Source organism: Strix uralensis, chromosome 24 (genome assembly GCF_047716275.1).
Source record: "Strix uralensis isolate ZFMK-TIS-50842 chromosome 24, bStrUra1, whole genome shotgun sequence".
NCBI classification, from domain to species: domain Eukaryota; kingdom Metazoa; phylum Chordata; class Aves; order Strigiformes; family Strigidae; genus Strix; species Strix uralensis.
Genome location: NC_133995.1, coordinates 2,342,981 through 2,361,860, shown reverse-complemented (window position 1 = coordinate 2,361,860; position 18,880 = coordinate 2,342,981). Strand labels below are relative to the sequence as shown.

At 52.0% G+C, this 18,880-nt stretch overlaps 2 protein-coding genes across 4 annotated transcripts in view; both read right to left on the bottom strand.

The window, feature by feature from the left end:
- The window catches only part of CACNA1S (calcium voltage-gated channel subunit alpha1 S), a 51,712-nt gene extending 41,446 nt beyond the window's left edge, over window positions 1-10,266 (bottom strand). Inside the window, exons 1-3 of one of the 3 annotated variants that reach the window (XM_074893918.1) lie at window positions 9,849-10,266; window positions 7,772-8,088; window positions 2,553-2,658 (exon numbers count right to left, since the gene is read on the bottom strand). In XM_074893918.1, coding sequence (XP_074750019.1) covers window positions 2,553-2,658; window positions 7,772-7,932 — 267 coding nt within the window. In that variant the 5' untranslated portion in view covers window positions 7,933-8,088; window positions 9,849-10,266. The remainder of the gene's footprint in view (window positions 1-2,552; window positions 2,659-7,771; window positions 8,089-9,848) is intronic. The other 2 variants (XM_074893917.1, XM_074893919.1) reach the window with 2 other exon arrangements.
- Window positions 10,267-13,192: 2,926 nt separating this feature from the next.
- LYZ (lysozyme) lies at window positions 13,193-14,622 on the bottom strand. Its single transcript, XM_074893868.1, has 4 exons — window positions 14,469-14,622; window positions 13,969-14,127; window positions 13,654-13,729; window positions 13,193-13,253 (listed from the first exon to the last, which is right to left on the bottom strand). The coding sequence occupies exons 1-4, from the start codon at window positions 14,620-14,622 to the stop codon at window positions 13,193-13,195; spliced, it is 450 nt and encodes a 149-aa protein (XP_074749969.1).
- Between the last annotated feature and the right edge of the window lie 4,258 nt (window positions 14,623-18,880).

The window sequence follows — 18,880 nt, the reverse complement described above, 5'->3', positions numbered from 1 at the left end:
ACAAAAACAGTATTACAAAAAAAATATCTTCCGGACCAGAAGAAATCGAATCTAAAAAGAATAATAATGAAATATGTTGAAATTAAACAACAGTATTTCTTCCAGGATAAGGTGAAACGGATTCATAAAAGATTTGCAGGTTATTAAATATACTTTTTTCACAGCCCAAAATGAGTTCTGGTTAACAAAGTTTTCACGAGAGTAATTTTAAATCTAGCGTAAACTCTGCGTGCAGATCTTCCCCGGGTGATCCTGGAAAGACTGAGTCACAAGTGTGGCTGCTCACCAGCTTTTCCAACCTTGAGGGAAGAAAGGGGCAGCAGAAGTCTCCCAGGAGATCCTCCCTTCCCGAGACTCTCCTTGCTGGAGACCCTCAGCTTTAGAGCAGCCCGGCTTTCACTGCATTAAGAACCTGGGATGCAGGAGGCTTCTCTGAAGGAGGCTTGGGCTGGACAGGCTCCCGCACACCCATCAGCAGTGAGCTCTGGTGAGAGTGAGCCCCGGTCCTGCCCCCGCAGATAACATGGGGCAATGTCCCCACTGCTCTGACTCAGTTTCCCCTCACATGTTTTTGCCTCCTCAACACTTTAAACAGACTCAATCCTCTCCGGAGAGGATTGGGCAATGAAGAGAGGCGGTTTAAAAAGTGACAGGGAGAGATTAAATGCTTTGCAGCACCTCTCTGCTGCAGGAAGAAACACCTCCAACAAGCCTTTGTTGCACTACCTGTGCGCCCTGTGGAGAGCACAGCCTGACACCTGAGGTGATGAAGGTCTGGCTCAGGTCTTAGCTGGGATTGCTCCTACAAAGCCACCAGAACATGATGACAAAGGGGCATGCAGAGCAGGGATGAAAGAACAGAAGCCTGGGGCTGTCATGCTCCTGATATAGAGGGCTGTTGGCATGGTAACAGGCTGAAAAATCCCCCAATAGGATATAGCATAAGTAGTCTAATATACAATAAATACAAGTAGATGAAATTTCATTTATACATGACTTTACTCAGTACACACCTGCCTGCCCCCCATTAATGGGAGAGGCTGTTTGGTCCTTCTTGGGCAGCCCCAGGCCCTGCCCAGGAGGGCCCAGGAGCACTGCGGGGGGGGTTGCTGCCCCATCCCGGCACACGGCCGTACACTGCTGGGCTTTCTCCAGTTCTGCCCTCACAGACATCCCGGCCCCAGCCAAATCCCAAACCCCCTCCCAGCAGGAAGCCCACACCCCCACTGTGCTCTCCTCCTGCTTTCCATGCTTAACCTGCCCCAGTTTTGCTTTGCCTCTTTAATCTCTCAGCTGTGGTAACTGCACCTTTCAAGTCCCCTTATGCCCCCTTGGGCAGGGAACAAACCAAAACCAGCGTCTTGAGCTTAACTCTGCCCCAAGCTCACAGGGGTTGAAGAAGCTGGTCAGACAGTGCACCGGGAGGCTGAATGAACACCCCAGGAATTAACTCTCTGTGGGTATTTTTAATTCCCCTCCTCTGTGGGCCTATCATGGTTTTATTTTTAAAAGACATAACAACACACTGTCAAGTGACTCCTTTTCTTCTTTTTCCAAGGAAATGAGAAGTAAACATTATCCTCACTGCCACTAAAAGCTCGTTGAGAGGGAAAGAGACAAAAGCAGTTCAAGGAACTAAAAACTGCACAAGTAAAATCTTACTTCGTATTTTGTATCTCAGATTCTTTGACTGCTTTAGTGTTTTTCCCCGTGGAGTCTCTAAGGAACAGACAAAAACCAGACAGGTGTTTTTTTAAGTCCCAAGCTGCCAGCAATACCTGCACCCAACACCCCAACACAGAGGAGTCCTGAAATTAGTTACAAATTAATTTCAAAAGGATGTATACAGATGCTTTGATTGAGTCACCAAACTCAGACTCTCAATGGAAATCAATGTGGATTGAACCACAATGGGGATCTGAAGAGGGGAAAGAGTGGCAAACTAAAAATAGTGCAAACTATTGATCTGGATCACATCAAAACATCTTGTTCCAGGCAAAATGGAGTGACTGGGGAAAAAAATGGAATAACTGATTGGAAAGGAGCAACCTCTCTGCTTAACAGAAATGATTTTTTCCCTCTTAAATAAAAAGTACCAAAATTAAAATACAGTTTTGAAATGAAAGGTCAGAAAATTTTATTCCAAAAATGCTGAAACAAAACATTTCAGCCTTTCTGGAACAGGATGTTTCCTTTTGAAAGTGTCATGATAAAATTTGAGGGAATTCATTTATTTTTTGGCATCAATTCTTCCTTCCTGGGTACTTCATACACCAATCTGCTGCCTTTGATCTCAACCTAAGGGTGGTTTCAGCCCCTCTGAAAACTCATTTTGCCACAGTTTCTCCACCACTTTGCCTCCCTCTGACTTTGCAGCATCTCTCACTGGACCGATGACACCTGGCTGCGCCCCGCAGGTCAGCAGCAGATGAGATGCCCCCACTACAGTTACCACCCTCTTGCACCCCACCACACTGAGCGGCCAGTTCCGCAGAGCCCTCGCAGGCGAGCGCCTGGCTGTCCAGGAGGACACGAGGAGGGCTGAGCCTTACCAGGCTGGAGTTGGCGACGTTGGTGTCATCCTCGGGCATCGGCAGGTATATGGCCAGTGCAACACAGTTGGCAAAGATGGTCAGGAGGATGATGATCTCGAAGGGTCTAAGGGGAAGCGTTAAGGAGTAGAGACAGGAACAAAAAAGCAGGTACAGCCCTGCCCCTGCCCCCTCTGGGTATGTGTGGGGAATGGAGAAACAATCTGCCACTCGGGCAGAGCACCAGAGAGAGCAGTCAGACTTCACCCTCTGCACATCCTCAGTTGCTGCCCCAGGGAGGGAGGGAATGGGCCAGGATGAGACACAGGGCCTGGACACTCAGCACACGGCTGCTGGAGAGGGGCAGCTTTGGCACAGGACTTATGGGGAGGAGGCATGAAGTAAAAGGCTGCACTGAAGGAATAAAGAATGGATGGGAGGTCACAGTTTCCCCCTCCTCATCCTTCCTAAATTATCCTGAAGGGTCAGGACCCTCTTGCATAATGTAGGCATTTAATCAAAGCATCACCCTTTGCTGGCCCCGGCTCCCTCTGTACTCAGCATCCGTGAGGGAGACACTGTTGAGCAGCAGATCTCAGGTGGGCCGTGTCTCCCTGGCTAGAAGGTATATAGGGGCAAGACAGCTCAGCCAGGGTCTCCTCTAGCAGAACATCCAGCTGCTAACATCCCCAGGTGTCCTACAGCCTCAGTGCCCCAGCGCAGGCAGCGCTTCTGTGACCATCTCCAGGAGTGCCATGGGCTAGGAGCAACCGGAGCGCTCAGCCTGAACTCTGTCCCACTCCCTAGAAGGTGGAATTGTGCTGTTTGGGCCCTATGACATCTCTGAACAAATGGGTTAACTTGCTATTTCCCCCTGAAGGCCCTAGGATGGACACTTGGTCACTCCCAGGCTCCTGCTACTGTCACTGCTCTGTTGGGCCAATGAAACTTCATGGTCAAGCTTCAGCGATCATGTCACTGAAGCCCCAAAAGAGCTCAAACTCTGGCTCTAGGACCTTGTCCACAGCCAGGCTCTCACCCCAGGGACCCCACTTTCTCTTCCTTCCAGCATGGTCCAAACCTGCCACCCTATAGTACCCTGGGAGGGCAGCAGACACCAGCACAGTAGGTCAGAAGACAACAGCCGTCACCTTTTGCTTCCCCTGTGCTGGTCACATCCAGGCCCTTGCTGCAGCTCTGAAGTGCTCGTGCCTGGCCAGCACACCACGCAGCTATGCTCATACCTAAAAGCAAAGGGGTCTTTTCCACTCATCTAGTGGCCTTGTGACACCAGAAGACAGCTGGATACAGCATGATGCAAAAACCTCCAAGAAACATTTTTGGTCACAATGCTGATCTCAAAGTTTCCTGGCCAATAATGTTTCTTGACGAGTACATCTCATTGGCCCCTGATCCACTTGCCTTGCCTGTACCCCTGGAAGCCACTGAAACTAAAAGCAGATGGAGGGAATTAAAATGTTGCTCCAGCTGCCCACTGGGCCAGACCCACCTACAGTGTAAATCAACAAATAGTGACATAAATCATCACACTCCCCTCCAGCCACTTCTCCTCTCCATTGCCCTACCAGCCAACACCCACACTCATGGCCACCCCCATGAACTGTTTGGAGATCTCCCATCCCCACCTCCACATGTAGCTAACAATCTGCCATCACAGGCAAACTGGAAAATCTCATCCAGCAGGTACAGAGGTTCCAGTACAAGCCAGGACTTCCCAGCATCCCCATCTCACTTGGTGTAGACCATGCAAAGGAGAACAGCTCCCAGGAACACGCTCTGTGGGAACACCTGTGGAATCGCTGGAGAACAACGAACGTGTTATGAGCGATCCAGACCGAGTGGCCTCACTGTAACAAGAGGCTGCAGCTGTGTTCAAGGACATAAGCAAGGCTGAGATAGACTGAGAAACTACATTCCTGGCCAAAAGAGAAGTTGGACTGTTGAAAATAGGAGGCCTACCTAGTGGGAGAGCAGTGCGTGGACACCACACCGGGACCAATCAGAGAGGGCAAAAGGGCCCATGAACAAGTCGCTTTAGCCTATTGGCAATAAGATAGCGGTGCGTGAAGCTTGTGATAGTGTATAAACTGCTGTGTATCCTGTAATAAAGTGGCATCAACTTGATCACATTGGTCGTCTAAGTTGTGTCCAGGACTTCCGCGTCAGCGAACACCTACAGCTCAGCCATGCAGACTGACGTCACTGCAGAGCCCAGCACAGGCCTCAAAACTCAGTACTCCAGCAGAGAGACCCTGCAGCCATCCTGATGCTTCCTTACACCAGGGTTAATCAACTAATTAGCTCTGCTTTCCAGATAATTATGCTGAGGCCTGCCTTGGGCTGCCGTGGCCAATACCACTGTCCAATCCAGTGTGACAGGGCAAGGGGCACCTAGGGTGCTGAGCTGGCTGAGTGCTGTCAGTCATGTCCTATGCTCGTCACAGGTTATTTTGCCTTTTCTGGATCCTTCTATCCATCAACTTGATGACACTTTAAAACCTAAAGTCAGCTGGAAAAGCTGTTTCCCTTCTGTGTTCCGGTAATGGGGCAGAGCCCAGGGGTTAGAGGCTTCCCAACAGGGTGAGATGAGCAGCCCTCCTCGAAGGGTGACCTATCTTGTAACTGGAGCTGGAATCAGCTTGCTGCTTGCAATCTGGCACTGTTATTAGGTAGAAATGCAGTGGCACAGGTTGAACCAAAAAAAGAGGCATGTAGTCTCACTGGGCACAGTGTCTCTGCCTCTCACCACGTAGCTGGAACCTCAGCATCACTCTCATCTCCCTGCCCTGCAAGGTCGCTTCTTTCTCTCCAGCAGCCTCCTGCCACACAGCACCCAAGGGTCCCAACATCTGCCTTGCAACAGGAATTAAGCCCTTAGTGCCTTACAGTTCTGTGGTTCCCCAGGGTCCCCAGACACCACACCCATCTGCCTTGAAGTCCTCCTGACTGCAAAACAACCTGGAACACCAGGGTGAAACCACAAAGCTAGACGTGTCCCAGCAACCATCAACATGCTGGGCTAGCTGTCAAGCACACAAGATCCAGCAATCTGCAGTGCACCCAGATTCCCTTGTGCTAACAAACATGGGTTTTGAGATGTGAGCAAATTTCAGCATAAAAACTCCTCTGCCTCAAGCCAGCCTGACTTTCACCCACCCTAGGCTGAGTGCAGGGATCCTCCCCACTCTCCAGCTGCACAGAAAAGACCCTGTCCCACGCCTGTGGCTCAGCTTTGTGCTCTGACAGCAGAAGCTGTACAGCAGAGACGGGCCCAAGGAACAGCAGTGTGTGCTGCCATACTGAACCCAGATGGCAGGTATCCCCACAGAAAATGGTCACAGCTAATCTGCCCTTGGCAGCCTGCCTGGCCCTGAAGACCATAACAACCCACAGGATCTGGAATGACCCTGTCAGGCCTTGCAAACACTGATCCCTGAACAAGGGCAGCCAGGTGCACGGGGTATAAATACAGCCAGGAGCAAGAGAGGTGCTGGGGAAACCCGATGCCCTGGATCATTTGTCCTGCACAGGTCGGAACCACCTGCAACCTTCCTGGTGGGAAACCCACCTCCCCCCTCCACACACCCTGTCCAGGGCACCAGTGTGGGAAAAGACCCCCCGCTGTGCTACACACTCTCTCTGGCATTCGTTGGCCCAGGAGGAGGAATGTGTTTGAGCATGTTGGAAGATGTAAGTCCTATTTCCAGCTTTTCCCCTGCCACTAGGGTGTATGCACAAGTTTCTTCCATACTCAGTGCCTATTTAAGACACAGACACAGTTCCCTTCCATGTGCCTGTAGAACAACTCAGGCCACAGGCCAGAGAAGCAGAAATGGAGCGTTCCCCAATTTTAGCTCTGCTCCCTCTCCTCAAAGGACAGCGAGCTCCTTCGTAGGAAAGCAACAAGGGCTCAAAATCCATGGCCAGCACAGCATCACCAGAGCTGTGAGCACGCCTGGACTGCCTGCAAACAGGCACACTGGGCTTTGAACAAGTTGGCATCTCTGGCAGTGCAGGGGATGGCTTTGGTGTCCCCACATGTACAACACCACAGCCAGTCTAAGGCCATCAAGCCACCTCCAAGAGGAGCAGAGTCTTCCCGGGGCTGGGGTGATCCTGCCAAGGTCAGGAACATGCGGATAGCTTCAACTGAAATGAGAAAAGTTGGGGTGGAAGAACTGGATTTACTGGAAACATCCCCAAATTCCATCATTCTTGCTTGAGCCCAAATGTTTTACTGAAGCCAGAGTGAAATGTTTCATCTCCCATCCTCTTCTGTTCTATAAAATACAGGTGAACAAAGCAAATCTAATGGCCTAAAATAGTTCCTGGATGGGTGGCAGGAACATGACATTTTGGTATTTCTGAGCTACAACGCCCCAATGAAAAGATAACAAATCAAAGAGCCAAAACTCATCCTTAAATTAAGCCAGAGGCACAGAGAGATACTGTCCCTCTGAACATTATCACTCACAAAAGCTTTCACCTGTGACAGCAGTGCCAAGGAGGGATGGGAAAGGGGGGCTGAGAGGACAACGGTGTCAGCAAGGATTTGGGGGATGCTGGCCAGCCCCCCCAGCAGGGCAGGGAGCAGCTGCAGGGTGAGGCAAGCAGTGACACTCACAGAGAGCTATCCCAAGCAGCTCACCACAGTCTCACTACCCACCTCCAAACCTCTCCCCTGGGCCAGCCTTTTGTCCCCAGCTCCATCCTCAGCTCCTGCTGCCCCACCCTGGCCCTCCTCCTCTGCCTGGCCCCATCCCCACCCCAGGATGGGCACTGTGCCCCCTCCTCACACATCAAACCCTCTCCCCTCCCAGCAGGCTGTCCCCTCTTTCTCCCCAGCACAGCTCCAGCCAGCACAGAACATGTTCCCTCCCACAAGTCCCTTGCCACCCAGGCTGTCCCTGCCTGTCCCTGCACCACCCTACCAAAGGTCCCCATGGCCTGACCCACTTCCCAGCCCCAGCTCCCCCCACAAGCCTATTCATGACCCCAGTCTGCACAGCCATTGCCTTTGCCAACGCATCCTACCAGGGCTCCCCGAGTGCCTTGTTGCCTTTTACAGACCCGATGAGACAACCAGCACAGGCTTAAAGCGGGCTGACAGCTCTCCTGCTGGCAGCCCACGGGGTGCTGCTCCCCAGCCCCCCTCCCCAGCCCCCCTGCTCGCAGTCACACACACGGGTGCTCCCAAGCCCACGCAGTCAGAAGGATACTTCCACTCCACGATGCTGATGCATGCCTTCCGCAGCGGGTTTTGCAGAGTTAAGCAGAACAGAGCCCTGGCTGGCCGGGGTGCTACTGGTGGCACTGGCTTCTTGGACTTCTCCTTCTGTTGCCTCTTCTTCATGTCATCCTGGGGAGAAGGCGGCTCCATGGTGTTTCTCCCCTAGCTGTTTCTGCTCCTCCTGTCCCACCGTTGAGTCCCCCTTCCCCGGGTCCCAGCCAGCTGGAGCTCCTCTGGATCTCCCTTCTTGCGGAGTCTGTCTCCTCCGTGCACCGGGGGACGTGGTGGGGGAGTGGGGACTGGAGCCTGCACTCGCACGTACAAACACACAAAGCATGAGTTTAAATTTAGATCCCGGCCTGGCTCCCGGGTGCTGTCACAGCTTCTGAGGCAGCAAAAGGGCCCCTGCAGCTGTTGCTTCTTTCCCAGCGCACTGGGAGGCAGGGGAGTGCTTCGCATGCCACTGACCCGGGCTGGGGGTGGGAAGATGGGCACATGGAAAGAAAAGAGCCTTTGTCCCAGGTCAGCTCCTTCCCCAGCTCCCCCAGCCTCCCTTGCCCAGACTGGGCTGCCTCAGGCAACACTTGCAGCCCCATTTGCTGAATTTTTCGGGTGAGATGGAGAATTCGACTCTGGCCAGTTCCCAAAGGTTACCCCACAAACTGATCAGTCCCCTCCCTCTGCAGGATTTCACCTTCATTTGGTGCAAACTGTTCAGTTGAGCCCTGGGCCCTGTGATCCTGGGGCTGTAGGGCCTCTGGGACTGGGTCCATCTCACTGACAGGGACTTTGACTTCAAGCTCAGAGCTCCAGGGAATCATGGTGAGTCCAAAAAGTGCTCTGGCTTGCTTTTCTGGAGGGGCAGAAGAAACTCTTGGCTGGCACTGCTCGCTCAAACAACCCCTGGCTCAGCCTCACCTCCCCAGTCCTGCTTGCAGGGTCTGGAGGATGCCTGGGGATGCAGGAATCCAACAAGACTAGGCTGGATTGTGTCCTGGCAAGTCCAGTCGGGCTTGGGAAAGCCCAAGTTGACAAATGATATGAACAGTTATGGTAACTCCTGAGCTGAAAGGCAGGCAGAGAGAGGGGCTGGTTATCAGCACCTCGTCACAGGAGGGGAAACTGAGGCACCAGGAAGTGTTGCTCTTGGGGTTTTCCTGGGGTTTCCTGGACTGAGTCAGTAAAATAACTGCAGTGATGTTGTTACTTACAGTTACAGCCCATGGCAATGGTATCCCTGTCCTACAGGGATGTTACAGTCTAATGTGACTGACCAGCTGTGCCCCAGTCAGCCCCACGCACCCCAGGGAGCTGCTGCCCACTGTTCCACACTGCCTTGCTCCAAGCCTTCTCTCCTCTGCTGCGCAGGGTCACTCCACCGTAGAGGGAAGTGGCTTTGCAGCTGTGCAGCAGGCTGTGCCCAGGGCCAGGAGGGCCACAGTGCCGAGAGAACTCATCACCCCCTGCGCACAGCAGGGAGACAGCCCGGGGGGGCAACTCTTGCAGCTGCTTCAGCCGGTTTTGCTGCACTTTGGAGGAGGGACCCCTCAACTGCAAAGGGGCTAAATGAGTAACCTGCCCCCTCCTACACCACCCCATCGCATTCTGTGCAAATCAAGAATGAAACCGTTCCTGCTGAGGGCTCCAGCCCTGTCTTCATATGAGGCAGGTCCACGCACGTTCCCATTTCTCATTTAGACCTCATTCCTCCTCCACAACCCCAGTGAAAGCCAGGAGCTGTTATTTCTGCTGCTGCCTGTGCAGGAGAACCTGTCCCAGGGACAGCAAAGGACGTGGGGCCCATCTAGTGGTGAGCCTGAGGAGAAACACCTGCCTTTGACTCACCCTGGAGAGGTCTCAGAGGAAGAGGGCAGGCTGAGCAAGCCAGGGCAGAGGCCCCTGGAGAGGACACCCAAGGCCTCTGCGGTCTCCTCTACATCCCTTCGCTCACACCCCCTGCGCGCTGCTGCTGGCAGCCACTCGCCACCTCGCTGTGCACGGGGCCGTGCTGGCAACCACCAGCCCGCTCGGCTTTAAGGGAACACGCTCTGCTCAGCGCTTCCTACCTGCCCGGCGGGGAGAGGCTCCCTCCTCCTGAAACCTCTTCACGCCCATCCTCGTCTTCCTCACGCACCTCGCGGGCCTTCACGTTCATCTCCCGCCGTCACTGCACAAAGCCCCGGGCTCCGCCGGGCCCCGGAGGCAGGCGGGGAGCGGGTGGCGAGGCCGTGCCCCCCCGGAGGGGCTCCTCCCGCCGCCCGCGCTCCAGCCCCGGCGGCGCCAGCAAACGCCTCCCGGCGGGCCCGGGTGTGTCCGCGCACCCCCACAGCTCCCCCCGGCCCCGGGCCCGGCCCTCGGGGCTGCCCAGACGGCGGCAGCCGGCCCGGCCCGGCCCGCGCCCCCCGCGCCCCGTCCCGCACCGGGCACCAGCCAAAGGCCGCGACTGCCCGCGAGGCCCATCGGCCGGGGCTGGAGCCCTCCCGCGCCCGCGGTGCCCGGGGCGGGGCGAGGCAGCCGGACCGGAACTGCCCCGGCCCGGACTCTGCCCCGGCCGCACCGCGGGGCCGGGCCGGGCGGGACCGAGCTCAGTCCCGCTTCCGGATCTCGGCCGGCCGCGGCCCCGCTCCCGCCCCCGGCTCGGGCCCCGCTCCCGCCTCCGACTCAGCCCCGGCCCCGCCTCCGCCCCAGTCCCGCTCCCGCCCCCAGCTCCGTCCCGCTCCCGACTCAGCCCCGGCCCCGGCCCCGCTCCCGCCCCCGGCTCCGCCCCGCTCCCGGCTCTGTCCCTCTCCCGCTCCCCTTCCGGCTCCCACCCCCGGCCCTGCCCCCGCTCCCGGCCCCGGGCGGACCCGTCCCTGAAGCCCCCCCGCCTCGCCCCGGGAGCGGGAGCAGCGCTCCGGGCCACCTTCGGGATGGGGGTGAGCGGCCCCGCCGGGGCCGCAGGTGGCTGCTGGAGGGACCGGGGGAGCTCGCGAGGTGGCGGGGGGGCGCTGAGACCCCGTGTGCGGGTGGGGGGCTCTGAGCATCGGGGGGCTGCGGCCTCGGGCCGGTGTGTCCCGGTGCCAGCGACTGGGGAGACCGGGTGGGGTCCAGGGGCAGCTGCCGCACCGGCGGAGGGAGCTGCGTGGCCTCGGTCCGCGTACATCTCCATACCTGTGTGTGTGTGTGTGTGTGTGTGTGTGTGTGTGTCTGTGTCTGTGTCTGTGTGTGTGTGTGTCTGTGTCTGTGTCTCTGTGTGTGTGTGTGTGTGTGTCTGTGTCTGTGTCTGTGTCTGTGTGTGTGTGTGTGTCTGTGTCTGTGTCTCTGTGTGTGTGTGTGTGTGTGTGTGTGTGTGTGTCTGTGTCTGTGTCTCTGTGTGTGTGTGTGTGTGTGTCTGTGTGTGTGTCTGTGTGTGTGTGTCTGTGTTTCCCACTTAAGGACTAAGGCACCTTCATTCTGATCAGCCAGAGACAGGAACAGGATGGGGCCACTTGTGCTGTTTGTGCTGTTTCTGAGTGTGGAGTGTGTGTGTCTGTGTGTGGCCAGTCACGGAATCCCAGAATCATTCAGGTTGGAAAAGCCCCTCGGGATCATCGAGTCCAACCATCAGCCCGACTCTACAAAGTTCTCCCCTACCCCACATCCCCCCACAGCTCATCCAAACGGCCCTTAAACACACCCAGGGATGGGGACTCCACCCCCTCCCTGGGCAGCCTATTCCACTCTCTGACGACTCTGGTGGGGAAACATTTTTCCCTCCTGTCCAGCCTGACCCTCCCCTGTTGCAGTTCAAAGCCGTTCCCTCTTGTTCTGTCACTAATTCCCTGGGAGAAGAGACCAGCACCAACCTCTCCACAACGTCCTTTCAGGGAGCTGTAGAGAGTGACGAGGTCTCCCCTCACCTTCTCCTCCTCACACTGAACAGCCGTACATACATGTGTATATATGTGCGTATGCATACACATGTACCTGCGCGTTGGCCTCTGTGTGTATGTGTATGTGTGTGTATACTGGGAGCCCCATTACTGGTTGGACCCGGGCTTATGGAGCTGTGGCAGGATTCAGCAGCTCCTAGCAAGGAGACGTTTCATTTGCAGAGAGTTGCCTTCCACAGCCCCTGATCTTTTCTTGTAGAGCACATCCCTTGGAGATGCACACATGGTCTTAATTTTTAGGTAGACACAAAGCATCCCTTTACCAGGGTTGAACCCACAAGCCAAAACCCAGAAGGTTTGTTCAGATCCCTGAATAGATGGAACGTACCTGCAGTGAAGACAATGACAAGTTTTTTTGAGATTTCACAAAAAACTCTTGCAAGCCAGCATGTAAGATAGCTCTGCCTTGAGTTACTTAATGAGAGAATGAAGTCTCCTGGGTCGTGGGGGGAGAAAGAACCACTGTCTGCCCTGTAGCTGGGAAGAGGGTCTTCTGACTAGGCTACTTTGAGCATATTTTCTTTCTCAGATTCAGCCATTAAACAAATATGCCTTTCATAGTTAGTTTATACATTCACGTAAGACAAGAGTTAGCATCCCTTTATTGCATGAACATAAAAGCAGGCACTGCTCACCAAGCAGCAAAACAAAGCCTATGAAGAAGCAAACACGGTTTCAGTGCCGTGACCTTCCATTTGTGCACTGTTTCTGGATTCAGCCTTTGTTTGGAAAAAGGGCTCATGTCCTAAATGGCAAAAATTTCTCTTTCCTAATTGGCTTCCCAACCCATTATTTCATCACAGAGATGATGCCTACATCTTTCCTAGACTGTGTTTGATCTGATACTTCAAAGAATTATAAGAAAAGTCATATTCAGCCTGGCCAGATGTCCATACATTTCAGTGCTCTATCTCTCCCACCAGCCAGGAGCAGATGCTCGGATAAATTTAAGGAGCAAGCATAGTTATGTGTCTCTGTCAGCCAGCTGTACTACCCACCTCAGTCAGGGACTGTGTCCTAGTTACAAGGCAACTGCAGTCATGCAGGTCTCACAACTATTACAACATTCATTCACGTTCATATTTTCTACACTCAGGAAAGAACAAAAGAATGAAAGAAGGTAAGGGAGGGAGGGAAAGAGGATGGGAGAAGGGAGGGATGAATAAGAGAGAAAGAGACAGAGAAACCCTGAACGTTGGCAAGCCCTCTTAGTCAGGACAACAAAACCTTGATTATGCAAGTAAATGGCTGAAACTCCACCTGTAATGCACTTCTGCTAAGTTTTGTTTCTACTAAACCATCAACCTTTAAGTTCTTTACTTGCATTGCAGTAGCACGAAGTCCTCATAGTGTTAACAATACCCAGCACCCTTTCTACTTCAATAATACACTGTTTTTAATTCCCCACACCCACCCATTTTCCCCAGCCTTTGCTTCATACACCCCCACTCTTCACCACTGGCGATCCTGAGAGAACAGTCACTTCTTTGTGTGGTGATTTAGCAACCCTTGACGTAGGAACGCAGGTTTCTGCCCTTGCAATGGTTTCTCCAGCCGTACCTGGAAAATAGATACATGATGTAATTTGAGGAGTTAGATGATGTTTGAATTGGTTATAAAAACAAACTTGGTTAGTCTTTGAGAGTCTTGGCTGAAGAAAACTGGGCATGAAAGATATGAATCAATGAAAATTCTGATGAGTGCAGTCTAGGCAGCCAGGGGAAGGGGAAGAAAACAAAAGGGAGAGCTCTGGGAGGGGAGGGAAATTTAGGGAGTTAGAGCAGATGCTATGAGCCAGGACTCCTCAGTTCTCCTTTCAGCTCTAGGAGGAGGACTGTGCTAAACTTTACCAAACACAGCTTCTCACCCATTGCCCCCACTACCACCACCAGTCAGTAGCAGGATTTTCTTTTGTCTCTTCTGCCCCCTTTCCCCCAGTGCCCACTGCAGATATCCTTACCAGGGACTGAGGCCATGAGCCTCTCGAGCAATCTTCTTGGCACACCGAATAGAATCCTCAATATTATCTTGAAGTTCTGTAGAGAAGGGAGAAGAGGTCAGTATGGAGATAAGAGGGGTAGAGGGAGAGCAGGGGTAGATGGGCAGACGGAAAGGTATTCATCAGGAAGGGCAGTGGGATAGTGAGGAGGTGGATGAATAGAAGGACCCAGGGAGAGAAGTGCTCAGATGAGCTGCTACACAGTTGTCATGGACATATGAGGGTACTTTCATAGAGTGGATGAAGAAAGTCTCTTTGTTCTGTCCCGCCACTTACTTGAGCAACGGATATGGCAGGCATTCTTGGATCCACGAGTCTTCCCATCGTCACACCAGTACTGGCTGTTGATCTGAAAGATCCCATAGTCCCTGCTCGCACCATTGTTATGAAATGCTTCAGTGTTGTAACCGCTCTCATGTTGCACCAGGCAGACCCCTGCAGGAGGAAGAGCCCAAAGAAGGAACAGTAAGGTATGCTTAGGGTAAGTAAGAGGAAAGAGATGAAGGGCTCAAGGATGAATGAAGAGCTAGAGAAGTTATTAAACTGGTGATATTTTAAGTCTGAGAAATGGATGGATAAATGCTTAGAAGAATAAAGCTCTGGATGGGTGTTTGTTGTGTAAGCAATAGAAGGGGGCAAGGAAGGGGATGAGGAAGAGAGATGGTGAAATCAAAGGAATGGAGGGACAGAATAGTACTGCTGAAAGATTACAAAGAATCTGAGAGGGACAAGGGTGGTATAGGCAGAGAGATGCAATGGAAGCTCATTATACTCACAGTCAGCTACTGTTGTGCCCTCAAAGCCCTCAAAGCCATGCTTACGAAGGATCTTCACCAAGTCACATCGGCGGATGATTTTTCCTTGGGTGCCTGGCAGAGCCAGACCAAAGAAGACAAGAAGAAAGCCAAAAAAGAGCACTGACTTTCTCATCATGCAGTCCTCAGCAAGGAAGTGCCAAAGCAACTTGAGCTCTCTGTCTGTCAGGACTGCCTTCAATGCCAGCCTTTTATCCCTGCTCCCAGGAGGAGGCCCAAGTGGCTAGCCAAACATGCCATGGGTAGTGTGGGAGGCCTTTACGGTAACGAGCCAATGAGGAAATGGGCCAAAAGCCAAAGACAGTTCCTGGAGGATGCCAGCCCTGCAAGGGTGGGACATGTGCATGCCACAGACAATCCAGCAATCCCCAGTTCGAAATTCCGAAGGCCAGAAGCCAGGGACAGAGTTGCTCCAGGAAAGAAATTTAGGGATAGCATTGAGATTGTGGTTATGGTTGTCACAGGAGTTGAGCTGGGATTTACCTAGGAGTAAAGGAAAGCTCCAAGAGTCACATTTACAGTAATGTAAAAGACTGAGTTTGCAATTAAATGATAGTCACCTATGGGTTAGGACCAGCCTTAGTTTTATTCTACTGATACAATTTAGAATTGTGCTATGATTTGAGGGTAGGGTTGCTATAGGTCTGGCTTGGCGTGATTGCAAGAACTGAGATCACCCCAGATTGCTCTGTATGAGGGTTTGGCTACACATCCATTAATTTTAGGATACTGTAGTTACCAAATCTGGAGGCAATCACCAACTTGGTGGTTGGCGTTATGGACACTTAATGGATCAAAGGCTGTAGTTACCTTGTGTGGGTGTCGTGGTTTAACCCCAGTAGACTGTTAAGTCACTTGATCTCTCTCCCCCGGTGAGATGAGGGAGAGAATCAAAAGGGTAAAAGTGAGAAAACTTGTGGGTTGAGATAAAGACAGTTTAATAGGTAAAACAAAAGCTGTGCTCACAGGCAAAACAAAATAAAGAATTAATACGCTACCTCCCATCAGCAGGGAATACCCCACAGGTATTTCAGCAGGAAGATATTTAGCCACCTCCAGGAAAGCAAGTCTTCATCACATGTAACAGTTACTTGGGAAGGCAAATGCCATCGCTCCAAATGTCCTCCCCTTCCTTCTTCTTCCCCCCATTTTGTTGTTGAACATGGCATCATATGGTCTGAAATATGCCATGGTCAGCTGTCCCAGCTGTGTCCCCTCCCATGCACCCCCAGCCCTGTCACTGGTGGGGCGGGGTGAGGAGCAGAAAAGGCCTCGACACTGTGCAAGAGCTGCTCAGCAATAGTTAAAACATCCCTGTGTTACCCACACTGTCTTCAGCACAAGTCCAAACCACAGCCCCATACAAGCTGCTATGAAGAACTGTAACTCTATCCCGGCCAAAACCAGTACAGTGACTTACTGTGAGCCTGGGGCTGGGAACGATGTCCCGCAGGCTAGGCTAAGCTGGAGGCTTCTCAAGGGCCACATTTCAAGGTATACTCAGTGGCACTGAGACTGGTAAAAAAGACCTTGTGTTTGCGTAGTGAGCTCAGGGAAGGGCACATTAGTAGTTTAGAAGGCAGGACTGGGAGCCATCCTGGACCATGTTTGTTCCCATTGTGGCAAGTAGCAGTTTACAAGCTGGGGTTCTGGCTTTCAGACACCTACTAAATTAGTCATACAAAGCTTTTTAAGACATTAGTACTCTGGTTCACAAACCATTTGCATCTCCAGTGGCAGACATGTGGACATAGCAAAACATCAAAGTGCCAGAACACCTCTCTTTGCAGATGCCTCAAAAGAAACTGTAATTTTTAAATGGTACATGAGACACTTTCCAAAGTGGATAGTGATGGTGGATGCCTCGTTCTAGAGGTGTCTTCCTTCCTAATTTTTTATGCAGCGCAACTTATCAAAAAGGTCTAAATGTGTCAACCTGAAAACCAATCTTTCAGTTTCTTCATGAAGGAAGCAATACCTCTGGTCAAACTTAACCTAGAGACATGTTTGAGTCAAAAGCAGCTGTCACAGGGTGCAGGACACATTCTCACGATCGTAAAGCAACTTTCTCCTGTGCGTAATTGCATTGCCTATTTGCTTCCTTTTTGGAGAGAATCCTAGTCTCACAGATGTTCCTAGCAAATGTGGAGGGGAGGAGGACAAATCTTCTAGCTGACGGCTAGTTCCTGACTGGTACTGGGCCAAGGTCAGTCTGAACCTGACACAGAGAGGAAGAAACTACCAAAAGATGAGTCTGCGCATCCCAGAGCACGTCCCTTGCAGCCAGGGAGATGCCAAGACAGTGTCAGGTAAGAATTTGTTTAGGTACTGGGAATTCAATTGTGCCAGGGCACAAGTGTACAAGAATTAATACAATTGGCAGGATAATTGCAACAGAACGTCTCCTTCATACGAGCAGGTGCGAAACACCAATTGTGCTTATGTGCGCAGCAAAAGCTGAGAAGCAAGGATAATGCATTATGGAGTCTGGCAGGGTACAATTCTGTTTATTTCTGTGTGTGAGAAGGTGATGAGAAGGTACAGTTCCAACTGTTTTCACATCCTGAGCTTTTGACCACCAAGGCAGGGGTCCAAAGATCCCCTTGCAGTCACTTCTGTGGGACCCAGTGCCGTTTCACTGAAAAGCAAACTTCCCATTGGGCTGGAGACATGGAGAGAGTCTGGGTGGGATTCAGCTACCACAATGCATGTGTCAAGTGTCTTTTGAGATGTCCTAGGTATCTGACAGTGGCCTCCAGTCACCGATTCAGATATACGCAGGTTTCCTGTAAGTACTGGTTCATATCTGACAGATCCACACAGATGTTGCAGATATCCTGAGCCTTCCCTAGATGTCCTGCCTCCAAGGCCCTGCCAGTCTGATCTCTAACATCCCACTTCTGCTCTAGACACAGGAAATCCAGTGTTTAGCTCTCCCTGCTTGTGGTGGGTTAGCTAATGGCCAAACTGTCACCCAGCTGCTCACTCACTGACCTTCTCAGTGGAACGGGGGAGGCAATAGGAACAATGTGAACAAGGAAGTTCATGGATTGAGATAAAGACAGGGAGGTCACTCACCAGTCATTGTTGCAGGCAGAACGGACAGCTAGGGGAAAATTAGCCTTATTTATTTATTTCTTCTGCCCTTTCCCAGGCTCAGCTTCACTCCTTCACTGCCGATAACTCTACCCACCCTGAGCAGCACAGGAGGGATGGGGGGAGTACACTTGGCACATAGTGGTTCCTCTCTGCTGCTCCTTCCTCCTCACACTTTTCCTCTGTTCTGGCATGGGTTGTACTTGGGCTGCAAGAGTATCTGCTCCACCATGAGGCACCTCCTCCTTTCCTTTCTTCTCTGACCTTGGTGTTTCCCCTGTTTTTTCTGGCTTTTTTTTTTTTTTCTCTCCTCCTCTCCCTGTGTGGCATTTTCTGCCTTTTCTCAAATATGTTATCACAGAGGTGCCACCAGCTTTGCTGATGGGCTCAGCTTTGATCAGTCCATTACTTTGGGTCCATTTTGGAGCTGGCTAGAACCAGCTGTCCCCAACACAGAGGCAACCCCTGGCCTCTTCTCACAGAGAACCGCCTGCAGCCCCTCCTGCCGATACCTTGCCATGTAAATCCAATGCACTGCTTAACGCAGCAAATTCAAGTGCTCTCACAAGAGGCGATAATACCCACTTGCTTCTGTAATATATTCCATTCCCCTCCTGTTATGAGGAACAGAAACTGCCCGTCACATTTAATTAGTTCTAAAAATAATATTAGCAGAATCATTGCCATTGGAGAGGACCCTTGAAGATCTTTCTTTCAGTTGTTCAATACTGTTCTAAGTATTTCTACCTTCAAAATGAGGACAGGTAGCTCAGCAGCTTGACTGGTGAAGGCTTGAAAGTCTCCAAGGATTTTCATTATGTTCTGTTGGTATTTCTCCATTTGCAGCTTGTGCCTGTTCTCTCTTGGCCTTTCACTGTGTCCCTCTGAGAAGAGTCTGGCTCCATCTTTACCACACTTCAGGGTTTCAAAGTCTGCTATTGCATCCTCTCTTCAGCCTCTCTTCTCAAAGCTAAATAAGCCCAGTTCCTGCAGCCTCTTCACAAATGTTTGGGTTCCATTTCTCTGACCATTGTGGACACATGCTGTTGGACTCTCCAGATTTTGTTGGCACCTTGCCTTCCCTGGGTGGCTCAGCAGGGGTTATAGTATCCAGATACAGCAGCACAGGTGACAGATAGAGCTGAACCATCACTTCCCTCAATCAGCTGGCTACCCTCCTATTAGTGAAGCCCACCCTGAGGTTCATTACTAAAAGTGCACATGCTAATCCATGTTCAACTTCTTGTTCATCAGGATCTCCAGCTCCCTTTCCACAG